A 17,284-nucleotide genomic window follows, 5' to 3' on the forward strand; every position below is an offset into this window, starting at 1 on the left:
TACCGAAGGGGAGCAAGGACTACATAGTAGCATCCTTGCATGAGGAGTTCCCGGTGCCAGCCGCAGTGGATAGATTCTCTACGGGCTGGATGATGGATGGCATGTGTGCATACATGTCACATAGACGATCCGACACACACAAGGCAATCAAGAGTGGGGCTCCAAAGCCTGAGTGGTTAGATGCAGACGACTGGCGCCGACTGAGGGAGGAGGCTACAAATTCGCCAGGACGTTGGAGTCAGCAGCGGGAGGCAGCGAGGGCACGAATCGAGGCTGGATCGGTACATCATCTTGGGAGTGGCAGCCACGGGACATATTTGGAGGACTTTGTAAGTTTTTGTTTTGTTTTGCTTATTTGTTTTTTTGAGATATTCTTTGTATTGACAATCATGTTTCTAATAGTTAGCATTTTGTTTTCTTTGCAGCACTCCGTTACAAATCGCGATCCGCAAGGCCTTGAGACTCGATATGCAGAGAGGCACGGTTTCAGGGCATTAATCGACCGATTGTATAGACGCGGCGGCCCTGTAAGTCACTCATCTTTCTTGTCCGTAGTTACCATGAGATATTTGAATGCATTATTGTATGGTGGATTGATATGTTGTTTCTTTTTCTACAGAATCCGTTTGATGCTCCTTTGCAGCGGGACGAGCTTTCGGGGGACGAGGATTTGTAGCTCGCCCTTGGATCCCTAGAGCTCACACACCTTTAGTTTTTAGTCGCCCGATCTATGTAGACATTTTCTATGTATTAGTGATATCGTTTCATGATTGTACCAATCGCATTTTATGCGATATCATGTATTTATTTCATGTATCAGTTTTATGATTTCAATATACATTCTTTTTGTTTGCAAACGCTTTGTATGCAACAGTGCAGAAACTATTTTGTATGGCTCTCTGTTACCATCGCTATTTGCGTCGCAAATTTATTGCACGCGTCGCTATTGGCGTTGCTATGAGCGTCGCAAATACTCTGCAACCGTCGCTATATGCGTCGCATTTGCGACGCATATAGCGACGATTCTATGGCGTCGTCAATAACGATGCTTTTTGCGACGACGGGGGCAAATTTTGTTGTTTGTATTTTCGTCGCTTTAAACGTCGCTATAAGGTCTATATCTTGTAGTGTAATTTGGAACTTGATGGATCTCCTATGATTGCACTTCTTCTATTGACCTTCATGTTGGTTCACCAATGTGGGAGCCTTTATGGTTAATGGTCTACCACAAAGTGTATTAGACAGAAAGGTGTAGGGAGATTGAGAGTTGGAATAGGATGAAAGAAATAGAACCTAGAATTTGAAAAAAATAGTCAAGGGAGATAGAGGTCAAAATGAGTGACTTCATTTTATATGGCTCAACAGCAATCAATTTGCAAAACAACTAATGGATATACTCAAGAACATACACAACCAATATGGAAGCCTTTATGGTTAATGGTCTACCGCAAAGCGTATTAGACAGAAACGTGTAGGGAGATTGAGAGTTGGAACAAGATGAAAGAAACAGAACCTAGAATTTGAAAAAAATAGTCGAGGGAAATAGAGGTAAAAATGAGTGACTTCATTTTATATGGCTCAACAGAGCAATCAATTTGCAAAACAACTAATAGATATACCCAAGAACATACACAACCAGTGTGGGAGCCTTTATGGTTAATGGTCTACAGCAAAGCGTATTAGACAGAAACGTGTAGGGAGATTGAGAGTTGGAACAAGATGAAAGAAACAGAACCTAGAATTTGAAAAAAATAGTCGAGGGAGATAGAGGTAAAAATGAGTGACTTCATTTTATATGGCTCAACAGAGCAATCAATTTGCAAAACAACTAATAGATATACCCAAGAACATACACAAACTTGGGATGATAGCCTAGCACAAATTGAGACTATGGATCAGTATACGCATTGAAACATGAATAATCTCTACTGACCATAATCCAAAAGCTATAGATAACATCTGGAAATCTCATATATACACCAATTTACTATTCATGTATATATTAAGCAATTTTTGAAAAATCCATGCATAGAATCCATCTTAGTGCTTTCCTTCTACAATGGGTTCTTTTTAATTATCCAATTTTTCATCACCTTTACTTGGACATTAGAAGATCCTTTTTGGATAAAATGAATCCTTCGAAATCATCATGGCTACTTTAATTTCTGCATATCCTCCTTGAAGTTTATTTACTCCAAGCTTTGTGTCTCTCTAAGGTACAATAGATTTTTCAAATTCTTATTCTAATATTCAAATAATTAACTCAAATGTATATCAAGGTTTTATCCTAGGATCTAGAAGTTTTTCTAAGTGGTGAAACCTTAGAAAATGAGATAACATTCTACTAGTCTGGAGATATATTTGAGTGGAAAAATATCAAAAGTCTTAATTATGAGCTATGCATCACAATGTGGAGGTTAACTTTTATCTCTTCTTCTTTAAGATTCGAATCAATGTCATGCCAAAATAAAATCTAAATATTTCATAATTATAATTTTGCCTTAAGATAACTAGTTTGCAATAATATCTCTATAAGATAACTAGTTTGCAATAAAATCTCTATAAGAAAAACATTAAAGAATACAAAAATTTCAAACATGCTTAAAGGAACACATTTGATAGATAATAAGCTACCATTAATCATGCCTATGTGAGCCAATAGAGCCTCAAACTTTGAGAAAAGCCAAATATCAACACAATAGAACCAAATTGAGAGAATACGAAAGTTGAATAATGGTCTAAAGTGTGTGAAGCATATAATTTAACACTAGTGAGGCATACTAAATTAATTGTCTAATATATTACGCAAAGTGTTATGCCAAGATCTAACTTCCAATTGCACTAATATTCTACATTGATGAATGATCTTGGGATCAACAACCATGGTCTGGTCCGACAATAGCTTAATCCTATGTATGAACCAATTCTCATTTAAGTTTTTATCCAAACCTTTAATACAATTTCAGATGGATTTTTGGAGTGGGTGCTTGGCTTTGTTGATGCAATGTTTCTAGTCTCGATAACAAAAGCTTGAAATTCAATATGGAAGGTATTTTCAAAAGCATAGTATAGTAGCGAATGCAGTGGTTCTTCTACAAGATATTGAAAGCTCAGAAATTTACTTGGACCTAATATATGATTGCTTCGTTTGAGAAACGTTAATACATAAGAAAGTGGACTCTAAACCAAAATAAAATGCTCCTCGTACTCTTTCACGAAACCATGTCCATGACTTGGAGAATTACGTTGACATTCACACAATTAGAGTTTAGAAGGAAGACCAAGACACGATGGAGAAGCGGGCGGAATATCCATTATCACAAAGCATGAAATAAAAACCAGTTGAAATGAAGGATGTTCAATACAACCAGATCGAGTGGGACTCTTCCGTACGGCAACTGCAAGCTCGTTGCCAAACCGAACAAACAAACAATCTAAGACTGACAGATTTTACACCATGGCCGGAGCAGGCGCGCTGGCTGGGCCGACGTTGTTGCAATACTTTTTGACCAAAGGGCACCGGCAGTATGGATGAGTGGCAGGTAGCTTCGTTAGTTGATCTGGATCACTAGCTGCTGCTGAGACGCCATCATGCACCGCAGCAGGAGCCTTTTCGCAAGAGTCCTTGAACAAAGGGCATTGGCAGTGCACCTTGTCCGCCGTCACCTCCAGCTGCTTAATCTGCATCTCATCCACCACGTCGGCCGCTGTAACAACACACAAGAAGGGAATGGAAGCGCAGACTTAATAAGTGCTAGATGAGTCACGATTATTTGCCCAAGCATGCAGCCTATTACAGTGCCATAACGCGATTAACAGAAGACAGCAAATTGAACGATGAGTGTAATTACATATGCTTTCGGTGACACCAACACTACTGATAAAGAGTACATACAGGCGAGCGCAAAATCGAGAGAGAGAGAGAGAGACCTTTGGCGTCCCTGAAAAGCTTCGCATCGGCTGTACTACGCCCGCCAGCCACAACATGTAGCAGGATCATCGCGAGGGTAATGGTAGGGATGAGAGTAATGGTCGACATGATGGCTCGCAGTGATTTCTTGCTTCCACAAGTCGACTATGCAAAGATCGCTAAACACCGCAGGTACAACGATAACTTCACAGCTCAGGTGCATATATAGTAGCCGCATGCTCTCGAACCGCGTCTACCTGCGCCCTACTCGAGTCTCGATCCGTGTGCCGCCTCGATTCTCCACCCTACTCGTGTTTGTAGCCTCGCGTACGCATTACCATGTTTTGTTTTTCATGGAAATCTGTGTGTAGGAGAAGCTATAAGCCTGTACCGTCAGTTCATGATGTTGACTGTGTGGGGATTCGGGAATTCTATTCTCTTCCACTTGTGGTTAACTCACCCTCCTCAAAGACTAGTAAGGGGGAATGCGGCATGGGGGTGATCCCATCTAGTGTTTCAAACACCCTCGAAACTAAACAAGCTAAGACAGAATGCATAGCCTAGCATAGTAAACTAATTCAGCTTTCTTCACAAACAGGATAGATAGGACCATTATATTCTACTCTCATTGGGCTCCTACATTTGTGCCTACACTTCTCGCCATCCCCTCCACTATCTCCTCTATCACCTAGCACTAAATCTTGATCATGCTGGGAGACTTTGTAGGTTAGACAAGGAAAGCCGAAGAGAAGAGAAGGAATAGGTGGAGAAGAGGCTCCCACACTCACCCTCGCTATATCATCCTCTCAACTCTAACACTCACTACCTTGGCCTCTCATCATCATTGTCAACCTCTCTCACATAGTAATGATTGACGTATAGATTGAGAGATGTGTTTTCTTGGCTGATAGCCCGAGTCCCATTGTTAGAAAGATGCCAAAATAGATGGATTCATTGTTAACACTACTTTTAACGATGATGTGGGTATACTCAAATTGGTGCCACCTCATATAAAGAATAGTAAAGACTTAGGTTTATCCTCCTAGGTAATGCCTAATACTTCATCACATGTGCTAGGGTTTACCCTCCTACGTAATGTCCCATACTTCACTATCCAAGCCAGGGTTTAACCTTCTAAATAACATCTAATACTTTAATATCCCATCCACGCTGACTATATGAAGTAATGGTGAAGGGATAAGAAATAGTATTGATGAAGAGGCAGAGGGAATCACAAATTAGATGGTAAGAATTATGAATTTGGTGAGATGCTATGCAAGTGAGGGTTCTTGCATAGGTCTCAAAAAGTGACACAACCACTAGTTGAGATGGTAGTTGGTGAATTGTGTTTTCTTCCTTGTTAATGTATGTTTGTTTCTCCTATATACTAGAGTGGGTAAGTAAGGAGTTTTAGGTAGGTTAAAAAATAAGAGACAGTATGATTTTCAGTTTGTAAATAGGTTGGAGAATGTTTGGTTGATCAAAGGTGGAGTTTAGAAAATGGGGCAAATATTATGAGAATGCATGATTTTTCGGCTATGTTGGGATGAATTTCTAGCACAAAACTATAAAATTTTAGATATATGGGCTATTTCTTGAGTTTTCATGTTCAAAAATTTAGTCCAATGGTCAGCAAAACCTTTGAAAAATAGCCTTTAGGTTTAAATTTGCCCTTTATTTTTATATTGGAACTAGGAGAATAAAGGTATGAGTGACTAGTTAAGGAGTTACGCAAGAGCATTATATACATATCATTACAGTGATGTGCCATTAGATATGTAAGCGAGTGCTACTTAAAAAGGCCATTAAAAATCACAAATTTAATAACCAAAAAGTGTGGTACTGTGCACATGCTTGATTTATTCTCCTCTTCCCATTTCTCCCTTTCCCCTTTCTTTGTTGATGTTTCATGAAAAGTGCCATAAAAAGTCATTTTATCTACCATTCATATTTATATTAGAGGGATTGAAGCAAAAGGAACCATAGAGACTATACAATGAGATCTTAATGGTGATGTGAAAACATAAACAAGCAATTGCTTGGGAGAGCCAAATGATAATGATAACTAAGTTTGAGTTAAGTAGCTCACTAGTTCTATTTACTTTGAAATCCATAATGTCTATAAAATTTTCTATGGAGGTAAAAAAAATTATGTACACTGAGAAGCATTTGGTGTGAAAAAAAGGTAAACAACACGAAGAAGAGATAAGTTTTCCAAGACCTAGCTTTTCCACAAATTGGAAACAAGGATCTAGGTTAATGCATTGAATTATACCATTTTCTTGCACCACATGGGATGAGGCCCATTGAGTCTATCCTCAACAAACTTTGTTGCACATGCATGAGAGTTTGCACCCTCATTGAACACACACCTCTTACACAATATCTTGGAAAATTCTTATGCTAATTGAGATCCTTGGATACAATGTGGAAGAGGAAAGGGTTAGACATGGACCATGAAGGACCACTTCCAAGATAAAAGTTAGGGGCCAATTCTAGCACAAAATGCTATTTTTTGGAGGTTTTTTTGGTTATTGAGCTAGAGTTTTAACAAAAAATAAGCCCATATATACAAAAGATTACTTATTTTAGCCTACAGTTCACCCAAAAATAGCTTTAAATTAGGATTTTCACATAATAATCGCCCAATTTTCTAACTTCTTTACCATTAATTAGCCAAACATTTGTACACCTACCTACAAAATAAAAATCATGGGGGTCCCTTCTTTTTTACCCCAACTACTTGAGCTTAAATCAATATTTTTGATGATCATACTTTTCATCAAGAGTGTTAGGAGCATGTATGAGAGTGAAGCTAAACCTTCTAGTTGAGGGATGAGGTCTTGACAATCAAAAGGCATAATTCAATCCAACAATCTATATTAGCATTTGCATGGTGCATGGAAATGTCAAAATAGAGTATGCAAATAACATTTCAATGCATTAATTTCTCTTTTTTGTGCATTGGGACCGTGACATGCATGTCATGATCTTAATTGCATCTACTATTAGATGCACATGTGCTTGGGTATATTTTCATTAAGAGCATAAGCATGATATTCTTATCGTTGCACAAGGGATGTGTAAGAGCCTAGATAAAGGGTACTAGTGTGAGAAATTAGCTTCATTTCTTTCATTATGCCTTAAGGGATTTCAAAGGGGTTGTGTAGTGAGTGTAGGCTATATTTCATTCAATACTAGTGAGAAAAGAGTGATGAACATGTATATACCATTTCCTAGTTTTTATGAGTGGATGCATTAATGTATGCGTGCGTGCATAGACACGTGCACACGTGCATGTATACATGTGCATGTCCATGTACTAGAGTGTAATATATGATATGCATAATTATGAATGTTTTAATGAGGTTCACTATGTGTATTGTTCTCCTTATGTTTCTTGAATAATCCTTTCATATGTGTGCATGATAAAGAGAGATTTGTATCTTTGTGTCTTATGTGTATACCTATGTTTTTTGTCTAGTATATGCTTGTATTGTTCTAGAGCCCTTACCAACAAAGACAGAAAAAAAAGAAAAAAATGTAAAGAATTATGGAGAAAAATACAAAAAAAAGGTAAGAAAGATGAGAAAGAGTCAAAGGGTCATCACTTCCTACTGAACATGAGATGATTGTTAATAGAAAATAGGAGTCCAAGTTTGGAATGAGAAAAAAAAAGATGATATGTTCTTTGGCAAGCTTGATTGGAATTGAAAACAAGAAACTCTATACAAGTGTAGAGTACGTACAAGAGGACATTGTTTTAGTAAGCATGATTGGGAAGAAAAAAGAAATTATACAAAAGTATAGATTGTGTTTTCATGGGTCCTTTTCAAAGAGGATTCAAAATAGAAATTATATAGAAGTACATATTGAATATTGTGTTTTATGAATCTTTTTGAAAAATATTTAGAAGTTAGAACTGGTTCTCAAAAGAGAAGAGGGTAGTATTGCTATTTTAGACTTCATTTACACCAAGTCAAAGAGAAGAAATAGAGAAGGGGAAAGGGACTTGAAGAAATATGTCTTGCTTCTCTACAAGGGGAGGTTTTGAGGTGGAAGATTGCCTAGTTTTTTGAATGGTACATTTAGCACTTTGGTATATTCATTGGAAGATAAAGTAAGGATTCAATAGGTATGAGCAAGGGAGAGGAGTATACAACTGTTATTGGAGAGGAGGAAAAAATGAGGACAAAAGGAAAAAAAATCACAAGCTATAGAAGACATCGTAGCCTACATTAGAGGGTGATATAGTAGCATGTTCAGTATATGCAAGGCTATTGAGCAACATTATGAAGAATAGGAAATTGGATTTGAGAGCTTCAACATAGTTTCATATGTGATTCAAAAGGAATATAGTTTTCATTTAGATGGGAGTTGACATAGGAGGATTCATCTTGGGAGAGCATTATGACCAGCATGTTGGATCCCATGCAAGTCTAAATCTAATGCAAGAACTACTCATTTATATGGGTGAATCCTCTTAGAAAAGGTTCAAAGGACTATGATATGGTGTCTAATAACATTTAAACAAGGATTGATTGGAGATGAGAGCTTACAACACCATGCCATAGTAGCATACTATGTCAATTGATTGTTCAACAGTAGTAGAAGAGCATGGGAGGCCCAGTGAATGACCATGCTTGCATGGAGGACATCTTTATTCTATCAAAAATTTCACTTCACATATTAGAATCTTAATGGCTTCCCAAGCTCACATAACTAAGAGCTCTAAGAGTGGATATTGTAGTCATTTGGCCCTCCAATCCAAGTCAAAGATCATGATTTTGTGACAATTCTATGCTTAGTTGGTAGTATTTGATGGTATAGACTCAACATGATCAAGAATATTCAGTGTTTAAGGCTTTGAGAGCTCCAGGTTGATTCTACTAGGTAATGGTATAGAATCGACATGATCAAGGATATTCAACGTTGAAGTCTTCAAGAAATCAAGGTTGATTTTAGTAGGCAATAGTAGCTTAAATCCTTAGAGGATTTTGAAGCTCCTAATTTTCCATTGAATGCAACAATCACATTTGATTTCATCGAGTTTCCATCAATGCATCACATGTTGACTTGTTGAAGGCCTACATCACTTTTAATGGGACACATCTTAGAAATATAGTTTTAGTAGCTATATTACTATTCTACAATGAGAATACTATGTATTGATTACGAAGATGAAAATGAAGCAATGGATTCCTCTTGATTCATCCATGTTGCAGCAAGGAAACCATGAAGTTGGCATCTTAGACAAGTAGTCAAGTACTTTATATTGTGACTGGGATGATAGGTTGCACAAGGAGAGAGAAGAATCATAGGCCATTGAGCTACCCTGAGTAACAAATTAATATATCAAGAACTCATCAATAGTTGTGTACGATGGGAAAAGTTTGAATTACAAGTAAGCATTTCCAAAAGCAAACTGATATCAAAAAATTCAAGTCATTAACATTATATGATAAGAGAAATGAATGTAATGGGACATTAGAGAGTCAATTAGATTGAGAAACCCAAAGTGCATAGGAATAGTACAACTGTAATGATGTAGCTTCACTCTCAATAACTCTAGTTTCACACATTTAGACTAAGACACCCCCAAAAAAATGGCATTTTTGGTAATAACTTGGATGGATGTTTAGTCTGAAAGTGATTAATTAGAGTAGATATCTCATTATAATGTTCATTGGTCTAAACCAAGTATGAAACAATAGTAGAATAACTAATATTTGAAGTAGGAAGAAGTAGTACTTCTACGCTCAGTTGAGATATGCATTTTTCCTCATGTGGTACCATACCAGATGAGAACATGATGCAAAGCATCTCTAATCTTTGAAATGAACCGGTGACATATTTATATGTATATTGTGTTTTCCTCTTTGGTACAACTTAGATGACCTGATACTACTAGTTCTCTTTGGATTTATTATTCAATTTTTCTTACTTTTTGCATCCAATAAATGCCTGGCATCTTAATGCTTATGGGGAACTACTCAACCCTCTCTCGAATTATGGGCTCAAATGACTTCTCCATTTGAATGTCAATGCTAGATATTTTTTATGGATCTTGATGGGGGATTACTTTGGTGGTTTAAACATATCTTCTCACAATGCAAGGTTCACTTCTTAGGGAGATAAATCATAAATATATGTATGTATCACATGAGTTCAACATAATGGATTTTTAAAACACCATTTTTATACATTTTATACATTATATATATATATATATATATATATATATATATATATATATATATATATATATATCCCTAGTAAATTGAATGTAGAAGGCCTTGGTATTATTGTAGTAACAAGATAAGTCATGCTTGCAAAATACCTTAAAGAGAAGAGTACTGCCATATCTCCACCATTGAGCTAGAAGGCATCTGAGCCTAGCACTAAAGTATTTCTAGCTAACCAAAACTCCTTCATGTCTTGACCATGCACATCATTGATAGTATTCCTCTATTACTCAAGTATCCTTCATCTTTTTTGGTGCCCTACCTGCTAGCATTTGTATTGACTTTAGTGCTTTGGATTGGATAAAATTTGACTTAAAACCAAATTACTTCTTAAATTTCATGGAACTAATGGTCAAGACTCCCCAAAGTTTGTTGAAACTAGAGCCAAGTGGCTTGCCTAGGGGGTCCACTAGGGTTTACCGTATGGTACCACATGAGTGTAAGGGAGGGGGGATATTTAAGGGAAGGAAGGTACATTTTATAAGGTAAGGTCCCATAAATAGGGGGTAGATAAGGGGTATTTTCATATATTTCTTACATGCAAGTGACATCTCCTTATTACCACTAGTGAATCCCACATGGTGGCTTGGTGCAAAAAATGATTGATCCCTACAACAAGCTCCATATAATAAGTTCTAGTTCCAAGGAAAGGGGCATGATTTGATACCCAATTATGAGTGAGGATTGAGGCTCAAGAGAGCTATACAAGAGTTGGAGTATCAAGTCTCAATGATTACAGTCCTATGTAGGTTCTAAGAGAAAAATAGGCAAGTTGGCTAGGTAAAGACTTGTGAGCAAGGAGAGGAACAAAATATTGAGGACTTATCTAAGGACCTTGGGAGGTTTTGGAGAAGTTAAAATAAATTTTGAGTTGGGAATAATCATTCTCAAACATGTTGAACGAAATTTATTTTATTGAGAGGTTGCACCCTAAATGGAGCGTCAAAATGAAGTTAAAGGAGACTCAAAGTTTTTTAAAACAATACTTTGGGATTATAAATTGGGTGGCTATGATGAAATATCACTATCTCTTGTATATGAGCTCCACTGAGAAAAAAACCATTAAAATATATTTATATGGAGTCCTATTTAAAAAAAAGTAACAAAATATAAGTAACATTGGATTCTTCCATCTAGACTTGAATCTTCCCGCAAGTTAAGTTGAGAGAGAAACCCTCAATTTGACAAGTTGAGAGATTAAAATAAAAAAGTGCCTAATATACTTTCTCATATAAATATTTTATAGAAAAAAGCTATGATGATCTACTTCATGAGAAGTCATAGTCTCAAACAAGTACAAGCATGTTGAAAGTGAAGTTTTAGACTAGTTAGAATTTCTTAAGTGAAGGGCTATAGTTGTGGGGAATTAGTCTATATGCCATTCTACACTAATTTACAAGGTAAGTAGATTATCCAATCTAGTCCTTATAAGCATTTTTAGTCTATGTCCTTTCAATTAGGTAGAAGATTAGATTGCTCTCACTTTGTGAGTGATATAAATGCTTATTAGTACACTCACTTTGTGTTGGGGTAAAGGTATCAGTGCCTTGCTGCTTGTTTATTAGTTACATTGAAAGTACTCGCATAACCAAATCAACTACTACATATCCATCACTGCTACTTGATTCTTTATTCTTTCAATGATATTTGAATAAAGGGAAGGTTGGTCAGATATTGTGAATACTAGAGTTTCCACATCCTCTCTCTCTCTCTCTCTCTCTCTCTCCTTTCACCATACCTCTTACTTTCGCTTTGTGCTTCCACTTCAGAGCTTACCTCCCTTGAATTAGTGTCAAAGCCATTGCATTGACATTGAGTAGCTTAACTTGACATTGCTTCACCTTGCATTCAAATTCCTTGATCAATATGCTTCATCATGCCTCATCTCTAGCTCCTTGGATTCCTCACAACCGTTTGGCAATTACTTAGCATTATACTCGACCCTCTTGATATGATTTTGGGAAACAAATGGAGCTCTTGGGTTCATCCATTAGCTCACAATTTATAATATCTTATTGTATTGTAGTTTTGGATAGCCCTTCACTCATTTTTTGGAGGTCACTTATACTTCTCCGGACATTTATTTAATGTTGGATCACCCAGAGATGTTATACCAATGTATTGGAATACTATGGGATTGATTTGCAAACTCTTTTGCTAAATTTTACAAATATTTTTTTCTTGCTATAATAAGCAATAATGAGGCTTATTTTATCATTGAAAGCATATGCCTATTGCTCTTGGGTGATTACATTACAAGATACACGCCACATACCGATGTTTGAAGCAACAAAAATATTCATTTTTAAAAAAATTATGTTGTTAGAGGGGTTTTTGTCAAAAGGTCAAATCCACTGGGGATTAGAGGTAGAAGGAAGTAGAGATAGTAGATGGAAGAGAAGAAAAAGAATACACAAGTGGTAAATACAATAATGACAAAGCACAATGAATCAAATCAATATGTATCCTCTGAGCATCTCTAGTGGCACAATCAAATATCCAACCTAATGGCAACCCAACAGTATCCTCTGAGCATCTCTAGTCGAAAAATGAAGAAGCTGCTATTAGAATCAGCCCCCTACATCCTGATAGGCCATGCATAGTACAAGAAAGGCATAGATAAAGCGTTCAGAAGATGTGTTGCAGGAGATAAGATTGGAATTTTTTTGAAGGCTTGCCATGATGAGCCATGTTGTGGAGGCCATTTTGTAGGAGAAGCAATAGCTAGGAAGGCTTTGTTAGTAGGATACTGGTGTGTTCGACCCTCCATAAGGATGTATATGACTATTGTAAGCGATGTGATGCATGCTAAGAGATGGGAAGACCCATCAAGACTAGTGCCATGCCACTGCAACCTATCTTTCCCTTGAAGCCGTTCGAGAAGTGGAGCATCGAATTCGTAGGTCTCCAATCAATCCTTACACGTGACGGAAGTAGAACAGATACATCTTGGTATGTACGGATCATGTCACCAAGTGGTGTGAAGCCAAAGCTCTAAAGCCAAGCTGGTTGTAAAAGGGTATGCACAACAATATGGCCTTAACTATGGGGAGACTTTCAGTCATGTGGCTAAAATGGCAACAATCAGAACTATCATTGCTTTGGCAACATGCAAAGGCTAAAAATTATGGCAAATGGACGTCAAGAATACTTTCTTAAATGGTGATTTGGTTGAGGAAGTGTATATGGAGCAATGTGAAGGTATGTTAACATGGACTTTCCTTCATATGTATGTAAGCTGAAAAATGCTTTATATGGATTGAAACAGGCATCTAGAGCATGGAATACTTAGATCAACAATTATTTACAGCAACATAGATTTAGATTGGGTGATGCAAATCACAATATGTTCACGAAGAAGACAGATCATGGATATGTATTTCTAGTGGTTTATGTAGATGCTCTTATCATTAATTGAGATGATGAAGAGGGAATTGCTGAAATTAAATCATGTTTACAAGCTCAATTTAGAGTCAAAGACTTTGGAAAACTAAAGTATTTTATTGGGATTGAGATAGTCTCTATGCCTCAAGGCATACGGCTGCTACAGAAGTAGTACATGTTACAGAAGTATGGTATGGCTGAATGCAAGCCTATGGAGACACCTCTTGATTAGAATGTCAAGCTAGAGATTGATGTTGAGAATGACATAGAGAATATGACCATGTATTGACAGATGGTGGGCACCTTGATATAACTAACTATTACCCTCCTGACTTATGTTATGTAGTGGGGCTGATTAGTCAATTAATGCAGAAGCCTCACAAACCACATTCAGATGGAGTCACGAGGATCATGAGATATATAAAGGGTGCTATAGATTATGGGCTATTTTATGCATATGGAAAATCCCTTGACTTAACAGGGCTTATTGATGTTGATTGGGCTGGTTGTGCCTATGCTAGGAGGTCAACCAATGGTTATGCATTTGGAATGGTCAACAGTATGATTAGTTGATAGAGTAAGAAATAGCCTATTGTTGCATTGTCTAGTACAAAAGCTAAGTACATAGGAGCTGCCTTAGTAGCTTATGAAGTAGTTTGGTTAATGAAACTGCTGAAAGACTTGAAAATACAGCTGGAAAGTGGAGTGAGATTGCATTGTGATAACCTGAGCAGTGTTATGTTGGCTAGCAATCATGTCTACCATGCTAGGTCCAAACATATTGAGGCTCCCTACCATTTCATAAGAGAAATGGTTCTTACAGGGCAACTTGACTTGATTCTTGTGAAGACTAAAGACCAGGTAGCATACATATTTACCAAGTCTCTTGATAAAGAAAAGTTCATATACTTCATGCAACTACTTGGAGTTTATCAGATGGTTTGAGCTTCAGGGGGAGTGTTAGAATATCAAGATTCCATTACTCTTCAGTCAGTCTATCTTTATGTGTGTGACCGTTAGATACAATTATACACGTGTGTGACATTCAATAAGTTGGTGTAGTCAGTGACTTAACCACAGTTAGCCTTGGTTAGTCATACCTATGTGTGTAAGTCTCTTTCAGTTTGTATGATGAAAGAATAATGGAAGAAGAACAACAATAAGCTAAGCCTCATCTTCTGCTCCACTATGTCTCTCTCCCTCTCTTCCAACACTCCGTAGGGATCCTGAAAATCACCATTAATAGCTTCATTATTCTTTGCACAATGGTTGAGATCACTTTACCTAGTGCTCATAATAGCCCTATTTCTAATTTTGATGATATTCTCACAGCCATCTTCTCCCTCCCTTGGCTTCCTTTTTGTTTGATGCAACATAGGTGGTGAGGATGGTTCTGATATATGGTGTCCCTGCCATTCGCCACTTCACACACAATGAGAAAAAGAAAATAATAATGATAATATAAGAATATATCCATCATGGAAGAAAAGGACTTCAATCCCTATCATGCTGATCTATTCTTCAAGAAAAGGTGGAAACACCCTTGAGAGTAGGAGAGAAAGAAAGAAGGAAAAAAAAACCCAAAACAAACTGTTATGAGAGAAAAGGAAGCAATTCCCTGTCATAAGAGGCCTCATTCCAAGACAAGGTGACACACATACCCTTGGATGAGAAGCTGGCTATGGAAAAGGTGGTAGCACCCTACAATCCAAGGTCACCAAGTTTCTAGCCGAACTCTTGCAGACGAAGTTTTCAAGCCACCTCCCTTGGTGCACTAAATTCTATAACCTCTCCAGTGCTTCTGATTTCTACGAGAGAAAAATTTTCCAACATGCAATATCAGCATCAAACTTGTTGGCTACCTCCCTGGATAGCCTTCTTCATCAACCAATCCATGTTGATACCATCAACCACTTGAAGTTGATATTGATCAATAAACAATTGATCTATGTGAGCTTTCATTGTAATAGGATGGGATGTGAGTATGGGCTGCCCTCTGTATTTATCAATAGAGCATGAGATTGAGAGTGAGGTGAGTGACCAATCCTTTCCCTTCAATTCAAATAAGAGGTTAGCTATGTGGAATGGAGGGTTGCATGCACGGACTAGGCCTCTCAATGCACAAAGCACAAACTTGTTCCTATGCACGACACTATACGGCTCCATGGCCGCTCCATGGCCGTCCTTCTTGCAATGTATGCCAGCACAAGGCGGGATACACTACTGCACCATCAAATGTGCACAAGGCATACAACCTTTGCACAAGAGATTGTGAGGATAACAATAATGGGTGAAAGGATCAGGTTTCCCTCCTATATTCTCAAACATAGTGTCAATCAAAGGGGATTCGAGTGTGATTGGTGTGTCCTCAAAACAACCATCGAGAGGTGAGATGGAGGGACATTCTAACACTTAGCACAAGGTATATTTTCCTTTCCCTATGCACCCATGGGATGGGTCTCTACCATCATCATAGGACATGTCATCGTGTTCTATACACTATACCATAAGGCTCCCTGCTCTTCCTACTTGCACCTATGCCAAATAGTGTTGGACATACTTATGCATCCTTAACTTTGTACCTTGGCATACTCCTTTTGTACCATTTCCCTTGTCGATTTCTAAACCGAATGTATGTTATGGGATTCTCTATGAGATTCATCAAGTGATGTTTGTTATGGGGCGAATGACTATTCTTTCCTCCCCATTTGAGTGACAATGCGCTGAGTGCAATATTCTTCATCATCATTCGAACTCCTACACCTTCATCAGCAAAAGTGCCTCCCTAGGTGTTGTTGTGTGGTCCCTATTGCATTGGACATATGCTGTGAAGACATCTTGGTACCTCCTGTAGCTGACTACAACATGGGACACAACGTCAATAGTCAACCCCAATGCTTGATAAACTGGGCTAAGTTTTTCTAACCCTACACCTTTTGTTTGCAACTGACAGTCATGTTTTAATTGTGGGAACATTAACGTGCAATCCGATGATATGTCTTGTATTCATGCGAAGTCATTTCATCCTCCCTATTAAGGTTGTAAGTATTGGAACGCGTCCCTGCGCATTGTCACACCGCTACGCACATATCATGTGAAAAATTCTAAACTACGGATTTCTTATTTATCTAAAGAGCCAATGCCATTTTAGACATTAGTGTTAGTGTCCATGGTTTATACATATTAGTTTTTTTGGATAAGTGTAGCCAATTTATGATATTTTAGATAATATCTCTTGTAAAAATCCAAAAACTATAGAAAAATTCTAGATTAGGATGACATGCAAAAGAAAGCATGTAGCTTTCAACCATCTGTGAGGATTTTATGTAAAAAGAAGGATGGGCAAAATTGTGCGTGTTGCGATCGCTGTTTTTAAGCAGTGAACAGCACTCGGAAGTGGGAGATGAAGAAGGAGTGATCCAACAGAATTCTGGCTAGGTTTGTTAGTATTTTACCCCCTTTTGGAGCCAATGGAAGCATCAAATTGGCGGTCTGAGCAGCATAGAGGAAGATATTATTTTGTCTACATTTTTGTGTACAAGAGATTTGTCTTCTCATAATGGAGAAATAAAGTGATAAGCTTCAATTTTGTGAGTATTATTCTATGTCTTCTATTTCTTTCTACAAGTATTCTTTCATATCTTCTCTTTCTTTCAACCCCTTCCCTTATGTCTACTTCACTTCTTGAATCTCCCTTCACCGTGCTGTCTCTTACCCCTGCGATAGACTTTCGATCACAAATGCT

At 37.5% G+C, this 17,284-nt stretch overlaps 1 protein-coding gene across 1 annotated transcript; it reads right to left on the reverse strand.

Moving 5' to 3' along the window:
* Positions 1 to 3,450: 3,450 nt before the first annotated feature.
* On the reverse strand, positions 3,451 to 4,059 carry LOC148018714 (uncharacterized). Its single transcript, XM_087701231.1, has 2 exons — positions 3,931 to 4,059; positions 3,451 to 3,707 (listed from the first exon to the last, which is right to left on the reverse strand). The coding sequence occupies exons 1-2, from the start codon at positions 4,037 to 4,039 to the stop codon at positions 3,451 to 3,453; spliced, it is 366 nt and encodes a 121-aa protein (XP_087557357.1). The 5' UTR covers positions 4,040 to 4,059.
* Positions 4,060 to 17,284: the final 13,225 nt, after the last annotated feature.

This window comes from Lygodium microphyllum, chromosome 20 (assembly GCF_053477565.2).
Source record: "Lygodium microphyllum isolate KBCC chromosome 20, Lygodium_microphyllum_v1.1.10, whole genome shotgun sequence".
Taxonomy (NCBI): domain Eukaryota; kingdom Viridiplantae; phylum Streptophyta; class Polypodiopsida; order Schizaeales; family Lygodiaceae; genus Lygodium; species Lygodium microphyllum.

Coding starts and splice junctions, on each gene's coding strand:
- LOC148018714 (XM_087701231.1), bottom strand. CDS start 4,039: ATGTCGACCATTACTCTCATCCCTACCATTACCCTCGCGATGATCCTG. Junction 3,708..3,930: donor GCTTTTCAGGGACGCCAAAG/GTCTCTCTCTCT, acceptor GTGTTGTTACAG/CGGCCGACGTGGTGGATGAG.